Genomic DNA, 17,281 nt, shown 5'->3' with positions numbered 1-17,281 from the left:
GCATACCATGCCTTTGACAAGCCAACCTCTGAGAGTCTGGACCTGGTTAACTCATACTAGTCCTTCAGCTTCAGCAAACTTGTCTCCTCTGGGAAGCTCTCTGCACTCCAGACTCCAGGACAGATACTCCTCTTCTGAGTTCCCGTAGTGTCCTGACCCCCAGGGGGGTATCACGTGGTATTAGAACTGCATATGTACTTGTCTTTACCCTGCGCCCAGCGGGGAGACTATGGGTAGGGACAATGTCTCCAGGGCCTAGCACCTGGCTTGCACAAACTGGGAATCTGTTCAATAAGAGCACATTTAGATAAATGAATGGGTCACTAAACTCTTCATGCACCATCCTAGCATAAACTCCAGCCTCCATTCCCTATTTGGAGCCACACCTCCTGCATGACCTAGTCCAGGCTTCATGCCCAAAGAGCCTCCAGCGGCCACATTCTTGTTGTCTCTCCACCTGCATGGGGGACCTGAAAACGCCAGAGTAATGTGCAACATCTTTCAGCAATGTCTTTCCCACTTTACCCTCCATAAGTGGTTGTCCAAAATGAGGCTTCTGGTCTGGCTCTGAGGGCTGCAGTGGTTGAGGGCCCTGGGGTCGGCTGGAGCAGGTCCCCCACACCAATGGTCCGTGCCCCTTGCAAGGAGGTACAGAGAACTGGCCTCTGCCCCTGGTCAGGGAGTTCTGCAAAGCTTCATGCCCCAAGAGAAGGAACAGGGTCTCGCTCTGAGGACTCCACCTTGTTGTCAGTGGGCGAGTAGGAGAGGGCGTCCTTGTAAGACCGCACTGCCTTGGCATACTCCTTCTCTTCCAGGTAGTACTCCCCAACGTGGATGCAGATGGAGGCTGCCAGTTGCTTCTGGGAGGGGATCATTTCCGGTTGCTCCAGGGGAACACGCTTCAGGATCCGAGACTGGAGGTCCATGGCCTTGAAAAACCAGTAAACTCAGCATCAGAAACCCAGAGCCCAATGTGCCAGATCTCAGGCCTATCCATAGCAAGTTCCCAAGCTCTCATCTCAGAGCCGGCCATCTTAGAAAGGGCATCTCAAGTGTCCTTGAGGAAATCTAGGTCGCTCTGGACAGGCAAGGCCACTAGCTGAGTACCCAGGAGGCAAGCTGGCACTGCCTCTGGGGCAGGAGTAGAAGCAAAGGCACTCAAACAAAATACTCTAATGTATTTGACCTGTTTACCAGTTTCCATAACACATTGGCACTCACTGTGTCATATCTGCTTCGGCTGCTCTACAGGCTAGAACAAGCACACAGTAGGGGTTTGACACAGGCTGTGTTTTGTTTTGTTTTGCTTTGTTTCTTTTCAGGGCACACCTGTGGCATATGAAAGGTCTCAGATTAGGGGTTGAAACAGAGCTGCAGCTGCCAGCCGAGGCCACAGCCACAGCAATGTGGGATCTGAGCCACATCTGCGACCTATGCTGCAGCTTGCAGCAATGCTAGATCCTTAACCCACTGAGTGAGGCCAGGGATCAAACCTACATCCTCATGGATACTAGTTAGGTTCTTAACTCGCTGAGCCACAATGGGAACTCCACACAGGCTGTGTTTTGGTGGGTGCTTTCTTTCTGAATATTGCCCTGCTGGGAATTTAAGGTGGCTCCCACAAATGTCTATGACATGCAGTGATCAACTGAGTAAACAGAGAGCATCGGGGCAAGAGGAAATGATGATGCCAGGGTTAGGTTTTGGGAAGTGGGCACAGATCAGCCCTTGGTGCCCCAAGGGCCAGAAGGAAGAATGGAGATCCAGAGGGAAACGAGTGGATAAGTCATCTGAAGCAGTCAGAGATGCTCTACAACCACACAATGCACCTCAGAGGCAAGTGCCAGGCCACACCTTTGGATAGGAAGCGTGAGGAATGCACGGAAAATATAGGCAGGAGTCTCCCATCAGGGGCAATCCACTGGAGAGAGTTTGGGTTGGGACAAATCAAATCTTAGCTTCACCATTTACTAAGCAGTGTTACTTTGGGTACTTTTCTTAACCTCTTTGAGCTTTATCTGTTACACAGGAGTGCCACAGTGCTTATCTCAAAGAGCTACTGTGAGAATTGAATAAGAAAGCAAAAAGCCTAGTACAGAACTCAGCACAGAGCATTCAAGGCCTGGGAGCTGCTGGCATTGTCTATTATTATCACCACCAGCATCCTTGAGGACAAAGGCACTCTCTTACTCCCTGCCTTCTCCAGCCTGGTGAAGAGCACTTCCTTGCTCCATCAATCAAAAAAGAGCAAGGGTGGGGGAATAAATGGAAGGTGGAGATCAGAGGTATAACCTAGATCCTCTTTCGAAGAGCAGGCTTCGAGCCTTCCAGACCTGCAGTCCTTTCCTATCTTCTGCTCCCATCAGGAAATGGCAGATAAAGAACTGGAGTCTACTTGTCAATTACCTTGTTCAAAGTTTCCATCACATCTTCCTTTTTATGGCTCTTATAAACCTTTGCCAGCAAAAGTAAGCACTTGACATCATTCATCATGGATGGGATGTCTTTGACTGCAAAATGGAAGCTCAAATTAGTACTTTCTGGCCCCTGGGAAGTGGGGGATGGGGGAGCAGGGGGCCGGGCTCAGAGCCCCAGCCAGTGCCCACTGCCTGCCCCATTCTCCAGGAGGCAGTCTCTGTGCTCGGGAGGCTAGCAGAGTGAGTGAGGATGCTACCTCACCGAAGTCATGATCCAGTGCCTGCTTCAAAACTTTTTCTGCTTTGCTGAACTTTTTTAACTTCAGGAACAGTTCAGCCAGATTACAGCACAGAAAGTCTTGTCCGCTGATCTTCTGGGCAGCCTCATAATAATTAATTGCCTTAGTGCAAACAGGAAATATTGGCATCAGGTCTGGTTCTACACGGGAGCACCTCACACCATGTGCCTCTCTGTGGCCACCACACCTGTGTGTCCCTCCAGAACACAGAAGCCTCAGATGCAAAGGCCTCCCAGATGGCATGGCATAGGACTCAAGCCTTAGCCTCAGTAGGTGGGGGTGGGGTGCAGAGTTGGTGAGACCTGCTCTTGGCACCCCATTCAGTGGGGTCTCCCCTCCTGTCTAGCCTCCCATCCATGCATCCTCCTCCATCTTCCCTGCTGGGCCACCCCTCCCTACCCTTTCCCACCCTAGCCCAGCCTGACCTTGGTGTACTGGTGGGTCTTCACATAAGCTTGCCCAATCCTGCTGACCAGGGATGCGTCGTGTGGGTTTTTTCTGTAGGCCTCGTCGTAGACCTCCAGGGCCTTTTCAGGCTGGTGGGGAGAGAGTCAGGGGTCTCTCTCCTCTCTTACTGAAGAAGTGAGACTCGGGGGCCATCTGGCAAAGCCATGAGGCCTTCACTTACCTCCTGAATGTTCATGAAAGCATCACCCAGTAGCAAGCTAGTGTGGGGCCCAGGCAGATGTTCACAGAGTTCCCTGCAAAAGTAACCAAAATCTTAGCTCAGATCTGTGAGTCCTTCCTATTCCTGAATCCATCTCCTCTTCTTTCCCATTTATCCTGGCTGACATCCATCCATCCATTCATTCATCATCCAATACTTACTGGCTCATAAGAGGCAAGTGCTAGCTCCTTTAGTCCAGCCTCTGCTCATCTGCCATCTGGACCACTGCCAGCACTTCCACCCACTCCTCTGGCCTCCACCCCCAACACCCCCGGGTCCTTCTTCATGAAGCGGACTGCTCTTTCTAAACCTCCAAGGTGACCATGTCACCTCAATGTTTATTGGTTTCCCACTGCTTGTGGCATTGCCTCCCCACCCCTGATCCAGCACTTCCTTCCACTTGAACTGCCCAGATGGGTTTTGCCTGAGGAAGGGGATGAGGAAGGTACTCTTGAGGTCACAATGTCGAATCGTAGAGACAGCAGCTTGGGGCTTCCCATTCGCGCTCTCTATCCTCCTTCACTCACGGTCACATCCGAGTCACTGAACATTTCCTCGGGGACAGGCAGAGCCAGGAGCCAGGGCAGAATCACTCCTCTATCCTCAAAATCCAGCAGCCAGACGGCCTGACCAACATATCAGACTCAAATTCTAACCACAGGAAATGCCCTCCTTTCATCAAACACACTCGGAAGAGCCAGGCTGAAGAAGACAATCTGGAGACAACACTCCCAAAGGTGCCACTGGGGCCGAGGCTGTCTGTGTACAGCCCGGAGCTCACCGGTAACACCCGATGTAGAGGCGGATGTCCTTGTGGGTCTGCAGGTAGATGCTGGCCATCTTCTCCTTGGCCTCCATGTAGTAGGGCTGTTTGGGCGTGATGTTCCTCAGCATGCTCAGTGCCAGGTCCACGTTCCCTTTGCTCAGGACCAAGTCCACGTTGGCGATGGTGATGCGGATCTCCTCCAGTGTGCCGCTGAACTCGTTGATGGCGTCCTGCATGATCTTGGTGGCCTCGTGCTAAGACATGGGAACCCAAGAGACTCTCACTTGCCATCACTCACCACACCAAGGAGAGGATGGGCCACCTCCACCTCAGAGGGGCAGGAGGGAGAGAGCCCCTCAGCATCCAGGGCTACAGTTCCTGGAGGGCAGGGCTGGCTGGGAGGCATGAAACCCTGGCCTGTAAGAACTTGTTCCAGGGCACTGCAAAGTCTCTTGGCAAGTTCTTCCTATGGGAGACCTACAGATGCATCTCTTTGTCCTTTCCTGCTTTCAGCCAAAGATATGTTAACGTTATGGTACAGTGTACACAAAGGTCTACATGAATTATATCTCCATTATATTTGTACCCTTGATTATTCTAACAAAGTTACTCTCTTTGCTCACTTTGGTGCTTCCAGCCTTTGCCCAGCTGGCCTTCTAAGGCCCCAGGGCTGCCTCATACAATTGAGCAGGGTGGACACTGCAAAATTCCAAGGGGACATAACTGGAATCCATTGGAGCTGTGCATTGCCCAACCCGCACAACCACCTGTGACAGCCCTGGTGGGCCTATGTGCTCCACCTCCCTGAGATCTTCCTGGGGACAGTGAGATTGGCAGGGGACAGATCCTGTAGGACTCAGTAGGGTTTGGGCTTTATCTTGAGAGCAATGGGAGCCACTGAAGCCTTTTAGGCAGGGGAGAGGGATGCTCCCAAATGAATAAAGGCTCAAATAAAGCACAAGAAAATATGAGCCAGAATTACAAGGCCTGCTGCCCAAGCCCACCATAGACCTCCAACATGCTCAAGCACTAAGGGGAGGGAGCATGGCATTTCTTACCAGCTCCCCGTTCATCCGGAGGGCATCCACCAGTTCCAGTAAGATGGACACCCGCTCGCTGGGCTGCACTGAGGGCCCTCGGAATTTCTTGTTTTCTTCCATCTTCAGGGTTGGTACATTTATGATCATCTTCAATGCCTTTATGGCTTCTGGGTAGTCCCCAGACTTGTTGAGGGCCCTGGCCTTGATGAAATGGTAGAGGGGGTGGTCTCGGACCTAAAGGAGCAGAGCAGAGTGTGGGGTTTGAGCTCCTGGGGGGAGAAAGCCACAGGCACCCCCCTTGAGCCCGCCCTTCCCTGCCTCTGGGGCTGAAGGAGGTGGGCAGCTCCTGGGGCTCTCGACAGAGTACAACCCATACAACACAGAGCTGTAACAGGCTGGGCTATAGGATGCTGAGCAGGTGACAGAGCACAGGGACCCCCACCTGGAAGTTGTGGCTGATGCCCAGCTCCAAGCAGTGGGAGCACATGGCAAAATTGCCCTGAGTCAGGTAGATCTGGGACACAAGGAGGTGGGCGTCCACGGAGGTGGGGTCCAGCTCCAGACAACGCTGCAGGGTGCTCTGGGCATTCTCAAGCTCTCCTAGAATAATAAACAAACTTCAACATCCAGAGATTCCCTGGGGACTCTCAGGACCCGCTATATAAAGACAGAAGGAATTTTACACATTCTGTCACCCAGAAATACCCAAGGTGGGCATTTTACCCAGTTCTTGACAGGGCAAAGAATTTGACTCAGGGGTCACTTCCTAAAATTCAAACTACACAGTTTTTGTCTTAACCCAGACAAAAGCTAGGAAATGAAAACCTTGGTGTGACACCTTCCTTCTCTCTGTACCCTGAGGGAGATGGCTAAGTCACTTCACTGCTCCATCTGGAAGCTCAGGGGAACAATTCTCACACTGAAGAGCAGAACAAAACCTAATAATATCAGCAACTGTAATAGCCACAACTTAAGAAGCACCTGTTCTATGCCAATGCAGGCAAAGCACTTTAGAAAGGCTGGTTGAATACTTGCCCAGCCCTGCAAGGTTGGTTATTATTATGCTTGTCTTTCAGATGTAGGACTTGAAATTTTAGTGATGTAAGTCACTCAGCTTGGAGGAGACAGAATCAGCATTGAAATCCAGGGCCGTCAGCTTCTGAGGCTGAGCTCTGAATGCTGAGAGGCCTCCCTGCAGTCAGGCTGGCCCATAGTGGGTGGCCGTGGCAGCCCAGGAGTGGAGTACAGTCCCCTGGTGGGACAGCGCTCCTCCCTCTGTAGCCAGGCCCCTCAATAGCTCCTGCTCAGGGTCCATCACCTGGCAGGTGGGAGCACTGGCTTCTGGGTCCCAAACTCCCTGCTCCTTCCCTTGTGCTGCAGAAATGGGAAGATGTCACCATGACAACTGAAGTAGCTGGAGACCTTGCTTTGTCCCTAAAGCCACTGGCAGCTGCCAGCACCCCTGTGCATTTGTGTGTATGTGTTGGGATGGGGTTTCTGCCCTCGCCTTGTACCCTGGAGACCTTGAAGCTGTGGGAGAACCTGGCCCCCAGATGAACTGGAAGCACCGAGGATGAAGACTGCAAAGCTCTCAACAGAGTACAACCCATACAACACAGAGCCAGAGAACATGCCACGGCATTCTGGAGCCTTTTGAAGCCTCTGGACATCAGAGATCAGCCTGGCTTTCAAGCAGATGGGGGTAAAAGGCCGCAGGGGGCAAGTACTTCAGAGGACAAGTACCCACGGAAGGTTTCCCTCTCTTTCCCTTCCCAGGATTGGGGATTTGAGATGGGAGAGGCTGGATGGGGACCATTCGAGCTGCTGGAGGCTGTGAAATTCTAATGGCACAGGGTCTCCCCTCCCCATGAGGCCTTCTGGACCACCTTTTATTTATTTATTGGCCACACTGTGGCATACTGAAGTTCCTGGGCCAGGGATCAAACCCGTGCCACAGTAGTGACCCGAGCCATACCTGTGACAACACGGGATCCTTAATCTGCTGAGCCACTAGGGAACTCCTCCCGACTACCTTTTTTTTTGTTTTGTTTTGTTTTGTTTTGTTTGTTTTGTTTTTTAGGGCTGCACTTGAGAAATATGGAAGTGCCCAGGCTAAGGGTCAAATAGGAGCCACAGCTGCCAGCCTACGCTACAGCTACAGCAACATGGGATCTGAGCCGTGTCTGCGACCTACACAGCTCATGGCCATGCCGGATCCTTAACCCAATGAGCAGGGCCAGGGATCGAACCCACATCTTCACGGATACCAATCAGGTTAGTTACCACTGAGCCACAATGGGAATTCCTTGACCACTTTTTAAAAACTAGAACCTGCCATCCAGAACCCCTTCCCTGGCTCTCATAATCTTCATTTTTGCAATCATTGTCCTAACAACAATACTATGTTTATTGTCTATGTCCCCTTACAAACTCGGTGATGGAATTTTTGCCTGTTTTGAGTACTGCTGTCCCCCAGGATCAGAGCAGCGCCCCCAGGATCAGAGCAGCGCTGGCATGTAATGCAATTTCAGTGGCTATTACCTGGCACAGATCAAGTAAGCAATTAGCAAAAGGCCAGGTGGGAGAGACCCCTGCTGGTGAGAAGTCAGGAAGGTGTCAGGGGTAGCTGGGTGAAGCCACAAGGAGTGGGCCGGCCTGGTGAGGGTGTGTGTGTGTGTGTACGTGTGTGTGTGTGTGTGCGTGTGTGTGTGTGTGTGTCCCACCGACCACAAGGACCCACAGGCTCACCTGAGAGATACTTGACCTGGGCCATCACATACAGCGGGTCGATCAGAGCTGGTGCTACCTTGACTACAGGATTCAAGATTGCAGTGACTTGTTTGAGAAGCGGAGACACGATCTGGCCTGGAGACCGGGGCTATAGGAATATGAGGGTCTGCCTGTATGGTCTGCCCTATTCCAAGAGAGACTCCTGGAACACTTAGAGAACACTCCTGCGGTGAAGGAATCTTACTTTATTCCACATGTATTTACCATCTCTTTGGTACTACCTATTACTAAAGCCATTGTGCTTTAGTTTTGTTCACTGTTGGGTCCCCCCCTACCTAGCATGGCATCTGGTACATGGTAGTGCCATCAATAAATATGTGTGGAATGACATTACAAGGCATGGGGGGGGGGTGGTTACTAAGGCATGTAAGTAATGATCCTTGCTCACAAGAAATCTTGATTGGCTGGGAAAGCAAGACAAACAAAGACCAACATATTTCTTAGAAGACATCTGGAAAAAAGGGAGCCCAGTTCTTCTCTAGGATAAAGGCAGGGGCAGGGGCTGGTGCCCTGCTCCTCCAAGTGTGGTCCCTGGACCAGCCTCTATCCAGATCTGTCCTCCAGATCCCCCACAATCAAATGCCCCGTCCTCTAACCTGCTTGGGGCAGAAGAGCAAGTACTCCTTGGCGATGCAGACCAGGAAGAGGGGGTCAAGCCTTTCCAAGTACTCAGAGCCCAGGGGGAGGGCCCGCATGCTGGAGAAGTGCAGCTCGGCAGCCTCCTTCAGCAGCGCCGTGACCTCCTGCTCCCCCTTGTGCTTCCTGGATGCCAGGAGGGCTTGGAGGAAAACCAGCACCTGTGGGAGGCAAGCCCAAGTTTTGGAAGCAACATCTGCTGGGCAGAGGGTGAAGCAGAAGCCCAGGCCGTTTTGGCTGCTCTACAGGAAACGGTGAGGGAAGAGGGTGGGGACACCATCCTGGAACAACCCCAGCCCCCAGAGAGCTCTGACCTCAGACTTCCCAAGGGACTGCTGCACCTCCTTCAGAAATTCCAGCTGGTGCTCAGCCTCCTCTAGGTGACCCTCTAAGATCTGGCACCAGGTGATTCCTGGGATGGGGCAGAATAAGGATGAGCACATGCTCTGAAGCAGAGCCAGTAGGACAGTGGGCCAAGGGGAAGTGATGGGACAGCAGATAGCAGGGGACCTTTCCAATATCTTCATGAGGAGTAATACATGCTCGTGATAAAGAATTCAAATCGTGGAAGTTTCCTTGTGGTGCAATGGGTTAAGGATCTGGCATAGCCACAGCTGTAGTGTAGGCTGCAACTGTCGTGTGGGTTTGATCCCTGGACCAGGAACTTCCACATGCTGATAGTGTGCAGCCAAAAAAAAAAAAAAAAAAATTCAAACCATAAGGCAGAGTTTGCATTGTGGCTCAGTGGATTAAGAACCCAACATAGTGTCCCTGAGGAAGCAGGTTCGATCCCTGGCCTCACTCAGTGAGTTGGGGATCCAGTGTCGCTGCAAGCTGTGGCACAGGTAACAGATGTGGCTCAGACATGGCATTGCTGTGGCTGTGGCTGTGGTGTAGCCTGGCAGCTGTAGCTCTGATTTGACCCCTAGCTGGGAAAGTCTGTATGCCACACATATGGCTGTAAAACGGAAACAAAACTAAACACAACAAAACCATAAGGCAAGAAAAAACATCCCTAAAGTTCATACCCTAGTTTTAACCATGTCTCTCTCTAGAAAGAACCAATATTAACAGTTTGGGGTATATTCCTTCAAACATCTTTTGAATTACTTATATGTTATTAATACATGCCATATTCTCCCATCAGTTCACACAAATCTACCCCACTCTCTTTAATGACAATATAATATTCCACTCTGGTTGTAACTATTTATTTAGCCATTGCCCTACTGAAGGACTCCTCTTTCCATATTTGGTTTCTTTTACAATGCCATGGTCAACATTTTTGTGTGTTCTAATTCCTGAAGTAGAGTTGATGGGTCAAAGGGCACGCATATCTAAAAACACTGATAGATAAGGACAGCCTGTCCTCCAAGGATATCTGAATTAATCCTACTGCCAAGAATTTGAAAGTGTGCTTTCCCCACAACTTCATAAACATGCTTACTCACTACCAATCTAAAAAGTGAAAAGTAAGTCTTTTTTTTTTTTCTGCACCCACACGTGAGGAAGTTCCTGCGCCAGGGATTGAATCAATGCCACAGCAGTGACAACTCTGGATCCCTAACTGCTAGGTCACCAGGGAACTCCCATAATAACTTATTTTAATTCACATTTTTTTATTATTAGGGTGATTAAACATCTTTTCATATATTTAATGGCCTTTATTTTGCAACTGTGAATTTCCTTGTTCATAGATTTTTTTTTTTTTTTTTTTGGTCTTTTGTCCTTTTAGGGCTGCACCTGTGGCATATGGAGGTTCCCAGGCTAGGGGTCTAATTGGAGCTGTTGCTGCTGGCCTACACTACAGCCACAGCAACACCAGGTCTGAGCTGCGTCTGCGACCTACACCACAGCTCAGAGCAACACCAGATCCTTGACCCACTGAGCGAGGCCAGGGATCGAACCTGCAACCTCATGGTTCCTAGTCAGATTCGTTTCCTCTGTGCCACGATGGGAACTCCTTGTTCATAGCTTTGCCTGTTTTTCTTTGGACTGATAGCTCTCTCTCTGTATATATATGTTTTCATATACATTCATATTTTCTTTATATATACCCTTTGTTACCTTTTCCATTAGTTTGCTTTTGGCCATTTTTTTTTCTTTTTAGGGCCACATGTGCAGCATATGGAAGTTCCCAGGCTAGGGGTCGAATCGGACCTGCAGCTGCTGGACTACATCATAGTCACAGCAACTCAGAATCCACGCTATGTCTGAGGCCTACACCACAGCTTGTAACAAAGCTGAATCCTTAACCCACTGAGCGAGGCCAGGGATCAAACCCAAGTCCTCATTCATCCTAGTCAGGTTCATTACTGCTGGGCCGCAATGGGAACTCCTCTTCTTCTTTACAAGACATTCCTTGGCCATTTTGGTGCATTTATTCCTGACTGTCTTCCTAATCACCATCTTGGTTTTCAATTGTATCCATTCTACAATTTGGCTCATCTACGGAATTTCTTACTTTGTAATCATATTTTTAATTTTCAGCAATTCTTTTTTGCTCTCTGTATTTTTTTCCTAGTAGCATGTTCTTTACTTACTAACATAATAACCTCTAGAGCCAGGCAACATGGGAGGTGTTTTGAGGAGGGAAGTCTTTTCTGTATCTGGCATTGACTTTGCTCTTCAGAGAGCCACTGGTTTGCATGTTCCCCTCAGTGCCTTTTTCAAATTGCTAGCTTTATAATAAGACTAGAGGGACAGGTATTAGCAACCAGGGAAGATTTCCCAAAGTGTTAAGGTCATTGATTTTTATCAGGCCAGCTAAGATGGGTGAGCCCAGAACACACTGGAGAGGGCTCAGCCTAGGCTGGAGTGTGTGGGGCAGACATTTGGACAAACTGACTTCCCTTCTGGCTGACTGGCCGGGGCCCCCCCTTAAATGAGGAAGTGGGGAAGGACTCAGCCTGGCAGAGGAACATTTTGGGGGCATTTTGCCTATGTGCCCGGCATTGAAGTCTTTTTGTTCTTCATGTCCCTGATGGTGGTAGGACATCACTGGGGGCTCTGTCCTGCTCCCTCCTGCCCCAACACCCAGGAAGAGCCTCTTTGGTTTCATTCTCTGGTCTCTAATAACCCTCTCGTTATCTTGGTGACTGCCCCATGGCATGTTCTGTTCCAAGCCTTTGGGGAACCTGAGCTTATGTTTCTCAATTTTTGTTTTTTCCTTTTTTTCTCTCTCTTCTCTTTTTATGGCTGCACCTGTGGCATATGGAAGTTCCTGGGCCAGGGGTCGAATCAAGCTACAGATGAAGCCTACACCACAGCCACAACAATGCTGTATCCAAGCCACATTGCAACCTATGCTAAAGCTTGTGGGAACACCAGAACCTTAACCCAGTGAGTGAGGCCAGGGATTGAGCCCACATCCTCAGGAGACAATGTCAGGTCCTTAACATACTGAGCTAGAACAGCAACTCCAAGTCTACTCATTTCTTGAGCTGACCCATCTCTGCCCATGCTGGCTTGTAGATTTCTAGAGCTGCTTGGAGCTTCCATGTACTGGGTGCAGTCTGCTTTCTATCTTCTAGATATGCAAAGTTCTGGTCCAGTAAAAGCACTTTTCCCTGTGCTGCAATGAGGACTGATTATTATTGTTATTATTATTATTATTTTTTTTAGGGCCACACCTGCAGCATATGGAAGTTCCCAGGCTAAGGGTCAAATTAGAGCTACAACTACTGGCCTACACCACAGCCACAGCAATGCAGGATCTGAGCCATGTCTGCGAACTACAGCACAGCTCATGGCAAAGCCAGATCCTTAACCCATTGATCGAGACCAGGGATTGAACCCGTGACCTCATGGATACTAGTCAGGATCGTAATCTGCTGAGCCACAACGGGAACCCTAGGACTGATTATTTTTTTTAAAACATCGCCCATGAGTTTTGTGGGATTTGGGGAGGGAGGAAGAGGCAATGATTGAGGAATCAGCCTGACACGCTGAATGGGAAATCAAGACCAACCACTCTGATTCCTTTTTTGATTGTGCTGACCACATGAGGAGCCTGGTATGTAGAGAGAAGTGACTTGCCCCAAAAGCCACAACTCCTCAGAGCCAGGGCAAGAGGCCAGCCTGCCTGGACACAGGTCATAAGGCTAGCTCTACTAAAATCAAACACTGTTGTGTCAGCTTGCACTAGAAACCACAGGTTTGAGGGTTCTGTGTAAAAATGAAAACTGGGTTCTGGAAAATTCATCTGACATTTATATAAAGTGTGTGTGTGGCGGGGTAGATGGGAAGCATTGGGATAGACAGAAAGTAAAACTGTCAAAATTACTCTCTCTGGTGGCCTTTCAGCTCAGGGGCCTGCAGAGGTGGATTCTACAGAGGGACAGCTGGAGGTGTGGGAACAGGGTATGCTAGGAGTGCTGCTGTCTCCAACACTGGCCTGGGGAGGCCTGAGAGGGCGAGGGGCCACCTCTGCATAATGGGTAGGGTGTGGATATCAAAGGTCTGATGCATATCAGAATGGCTTGGACCAATTTCAAGAATTCCTGTGCCTCTTAGGTCCATACTTGTGGATTTGTGGAAAGGCACCCCATCATACAAAGCACCCCCTAATTTGCACACCCTCTGGGGAGAATGCTTCCCAGCCGCTGTCTTCTGGACCCCTGGAGGCCGCCCTGCTTGGCTGACCACCCCCTTGCCCTGCCACACCCCACCCTGCCCAGCCTGCATTGACCTGTCATGGCCATGCCACTCTTGCTTAGTTTCATGGCCTCCGAGTACCATAGAGATGCCTCCTTCACTTGATCCCGCAGGATGAAGAGGTAGCCCAGCTCTGTGGCCACGTGGGCGTAGGAGGATGTGGCCATGAAGGTTCGCTCGATGAAGCTACACACCAGTCGCAGAATCACCTGGTGCCTCCCACACTGCCAGGCATAGACAGTGAGAAACCGGTCAGTCCAGCCTGTCTGAGCAAGGTCGCATCACAAATGGGGGCCACTTTGGCAGCCCTGGGGGTGGGGGTTGCTCAGGAGAGCCCAAGAGGGACCCTGTGTCAGGCAGGCAGGTCTGGGTAGCTGTTCACCTCCCAAAGAACCCCCTGTTGGCCACACCTGTGGAACCTGCCTCCAGTCTCTGAGGGACCCAGCCCCTGTCTGGCCACAGCTGTTGTTCCAACAGCTCACCAGGAGGTTTCTCACAAAGTGAAGCTACATGAGAGAAATGTTGCGTGTCCCACTGATGGGAAGTGGCCTTGAAGGCTGTGAGCAGCCACATTCCCTGCCAGGTGTGGAGAATGAGGCAGAGGGAATCAGACACAGTTGTGGAGGGAGAGATGATGTCCCAGTGGCCTCAACTCTCCAGAGCTGCCCTGTCCTTATGGAGAGTCCTAGTAAATCTTGCTCTGGGCTGAAGGGTCTGACAGCGACAGAGAGTTTGGCGGTCTGGTCTGTTTGCACCTTGCCTGGTGTCAGAGTGGCCTAGGCAAGCCAGTCTCCCCAGGTATCTTCCACAAAGTGAATACGGGAGTTGGGTACCCCAGCACCCTGAGGCTGAGAACAGATGTGGCTCTGCTCTACTGAGGCTGTGACGCTGCCCTCTCTCCCTAAATAGGGTGCCTCCCACTCAGACAGGCCTTCAAGATCTCATCTCCCTAATCTTCACAGCACCTCTGAAGGGCATGCGGGCACAGGGTACAGAGCCCACAGGATACAGTTACTGGCCAGAGGCAGGCAGGGGCCCCTGGGTCTAGGCTGCGAGCCTGAGAGGTGAAGTTTGAGCCAGAGACAGGAGGGGTGGGAGCCTCAGGGAGCTTCCAGGGGGACCTCAGGTGTCCCCAGAAGAATTCAGAGAGAAGCCTTAGTTCAGAAATTGGGGAGGAACCTTCTTACCAGTCTGCTCACCACAAGAATTTTTTTAAGATGGAGGCTTGGATTTTGGGGCTCTCTTGTCTCCAGTGCGTTAATCAGATTTCTAACGTGCTCGGCAGCCTGTGGGTACAAAACAGACAATCTCAAAGGCGGGATGGAAAATGAGAGTGGGACAGAGGTTTTCAACCCCCGCTGCCCATGAGCACCTGCTGGGTTATCTTAAAAACACCGGTGTTCCCGGTGCCAGCCCCAGAGACTCAGATTCAACTGGCCTTGGGTGGGCCCAGACTTCAGGAGTTCTTTGGAGCCCCACAGGCGGAGCTTTCAGGAACGTTCTTTACCCTGCAGCTGACACTGCCCCTTTGTTCATGAATCTGTGAAGAGCAGCTGTCCTCTCAGACACACGCAGGCAGGGCCAGGAGGGAGCTGTCACGGGGCCCCCATCGCAGCCCACCAGGCTGGTGGCAAACCACCTGGGTTGGCCCAGGAGCAAATGGTCAGGGCCAGCCCCTGGCCCCAAACCTCTGCTCTGTTTTGACATGAGTCACCACACTGATGCCTCTCTGTCATTCTGTAAGTCAGTGTGGACTGCCCAAATTTTCCAGTCCAGCAGACGAAGGGTCAGAAAGGTTAGGTAATTTGCCCAAAATTACCCAGCCAAGGAGGTGGCTGACTGACTCCAAAGTGTGTGTTCTTTTCAGTGGACTTTTCTGCCCACTCTCTGTGGGGGTAGGGAGTTCTGAGGCCCCAGCTGCAAAGAAATGCCAGAAGAAAAAGCTGGGGTGGGGTGGGTTCTCTCTGTTCAGTAAGCATGGGGCATCCTTCAGGCCAGGCAGGCCCTGGGAAGCTCTGCCCAGGGCTCCGTGGTCTTGGGGAGCTGAGGAGAGGCCTGTTCTCTGGTTCCCACCCAGGGCCAGTGCTAGGGACCTTTTTGAGGATTCCTCCCACATACAGATGTCGCCCTCCACCTCCTTCCACCTGACGAGAGCGGCAATCTCAGTGCTGGGCAGAGGGAACCAGAAACTTCCTCTTCAACTACAACCCCCAGAGCCTCTTAATTTGTCACACTCCCTGTAGAGGCAATGTATTTATTCAAAAGGCAATGTTCTGGAAGAAAACACAAACTCTTTCTTGAAAATAAGAACCTGTCTGCGCATTAAGGTTTTCATTAAAAATTCTAGGTGTTTGTAACAGCAGTTAAGGACTATCTGGCATTTCTTTGGGAAACTACAAGGCTTAGGAAGAAGTTTGGGGCCAGGTAATGCCTGGTCAATACTTGAGCAGTTCCCACCCCCCCAAAAAAGGTTTCCTAAAATCTGAAATGCAACTGTATGTTCTATAAGATAACACGGAGCAAATTAATGCAGTGTACCAGGCATTGTACCAAGTTGTTCCACCTGTCCTCTCATTTAGTCCTTATAGCAACCTCACAGAGTGAGTGGAGTTATTTTCATTTTACATATGAGGATCTTGAGGCTCATCCAGGTGGGAAAAACCTGCCCAGTGTCACATGGGAAACAAGCAGGAGAACCAGAGTCAGCCTCACTGCCGGCCTTTGGAACTGTGTGGCTTAAAGACCAAACCAGAGCAGAGTTCTTTGGCAGGAACTGGGGGAGGAGGGGAGGGAACTGAGATCCAGGGAGCCCCTCCAAGGGGTGGAGGGGTGCAGGTGCTATGAGGGGTCCCTCCTTGACTATGTTGGTTTCAAGGCTGAACTTCTGAATCTGGAAAGAACTTACTGTGGTTATGTTCCCTTCTCTTGCAAGCTCATGCACAGCTAGAATTTGGCAGGCATCAATGTTGCTTTCATCTTTTTCTAGGATTCTAGAATAGGAAGAGGAGCCATGTGAGTTGAGTATGCTCAGAGGCAAGGCTAGGATGGTGGGGCGGCAACTTCTGAGTGTCTCCTAAAATCTATTCTCCCCTTCTCTAAAAAGAAACTCCCTAAGTTGGTGGGGTATGGGGCTACAGAATAGAGACTACATTTCCACTTTATAGCCCAAGGGTGACCATGTGAGTAAATTCTGGCTAAGAGGTTATAAGAAAACATGCCCAGTGTATATCCAGTGGTGCTCTTATGGAATACTTTCCATTTCTTCTCTTTCCTCCTTCTTGCTGGCGGGAATGTGGACCATGTGAGCAACATCCTAGGGACAGGCCAGCAGTGAGACAGAGGGGGGCCAGGACCCTACAGAGTTAAGCAGTTGTCCCAGCCCTGGTCCACCACCCAGACTTTTCCCTGAGAGAGGAATAACATTTTCTGTTATTTAAGTCATATATTTTCTGCTGTCTTTATGATGCAAACCCATTTATAGTCCAACAAACATAGACTTGACCATGGTACCATGGTCTAGGGGGGCTAGAGAGGTGTTTGGGGGCAGCCTACAGCTATAAGATGGAAAAGGAACCTTGGTTTCTCTCATGTATTATTGCAAAGATGCAGCTTCTGAGTATACTATGGAGTTTTCAATATTCTGTTTCTTTATGGGAAATTTCACATTTTTCACCTTAGTCAGGGAATGGTCCTTCTGCTTAATAGAGGGTTACTCAGGAGTTCCTGTTGTGGCTCAGCAGGTTAAGAACTACACAGGGTCCTTGAGAATGCAGGTTCGATCTCTGGCCTCACTCAGTGGGTCAAGGATCTGGTGTTGCTGCAAACTGTGATATAGGTCACAGATGTGGCTCCTATCTGATGTCGCCATGGCTGGGCGAAGGCTGGCAGCTGCAGCTCCAATTAGACCCCTAGCCCAGGAACTTCCATACACCACAGGTGCAGCTTTACAAAGAAAAAAAAAAAAGTAGAGGGTTACTCTAATTGACATATAAGATTCCCATATGACTGCA

At 50.4% G+C, this 17,281-nt stretch overlaps 1 protein-coding gene across 3 annotated transcripts in view; it reads right to left on the bottom strand.

The window, feature by feature from the left end:
- Positions 1 to 17,281, bottom strand: part of TTC21A (tetratricopeptide repeat domain 21A) — a 32,550-nt gene that overhangs the window by 4,102 nt on the left and 11,167 nt on the right. For 2 of the 3 annotated variants that reach the window (XM_047770355.1, XM_047770361.1), the window contains exons 7-20: positions 16,177 to 16,261; positions 14,459 to 14,557; positions 13,306 to 13,495; positions 8,930 to 9,027; positions 8,576 to 8,776; positions 7,938 to 8,067; positions 5,632 to 5,789; positions 5,208 to 5,423; positions 4,165 to 4,403; positions 3,345 to 3,417; positions 3,142 to 3,252; positions 2,680 to 2,818; positions 2,407 to 2,510; positions 741 to 929 (exon numbers count right to left, since the gene is read on the bottom strand). In XM_047770355.1, coding sequence (XP_047626311.1) covers positions 741 to 929; positions 2,407 to 2,510; positions 2,680 to 2,818; positions 3,142 to 3,252; positions 3,345 to 3,417; positions 4,165 to 4,403; positions 5,208 to 5,423; positions 5,632 to 5,789; positions 7,938 to 8,067; positions 8,576 to 8,776; positions 8,930 to 9,027; positions 13,306 to 13,495; positions 14,459 to 14,557; positions 16,177 to 16,261 — 2,032 coding nt within the window. The remainder of the gene's footprint in view (positions 1 to 740; positions 930 to 2,406; positions 2,511 to 2,679; positions 2,819 to 3,141; positions 3,253 to 3,344; positions 3,418 to 4,164; positions 4,404 to 5,207; positions 5,424 to 5,631; positions 5,790 to 7,937; positions 8,068 to 8,575; positions 8,777 to 8,929; positions 9,028 to 13,305; positions 13,496 to 14,458; positions 14,558 to 16,176; positions 16,262 to 17,281) is intronic. The other variant, XM_047770367.1, reaches the window with a different exon arrangement.

The sequence above is a fragment of the Phacochoerus africanus genome, chromosome 1, assembly GCF_016906955.1.
Source record: "Phacochoerus africanus isolate WHEZ1 chromosome 1, ROS_Pafr_v1, whole genome shotgun sequence".
NCBI lineage: Eukaryota > Metazoa > Chordata > Mammalia > Artiodactyla > Suidae > Phacochoerus > Phacochoerus africanus.
This window is presented reverse-complemented; position numbering and strand designations above follow the sequence as displayed.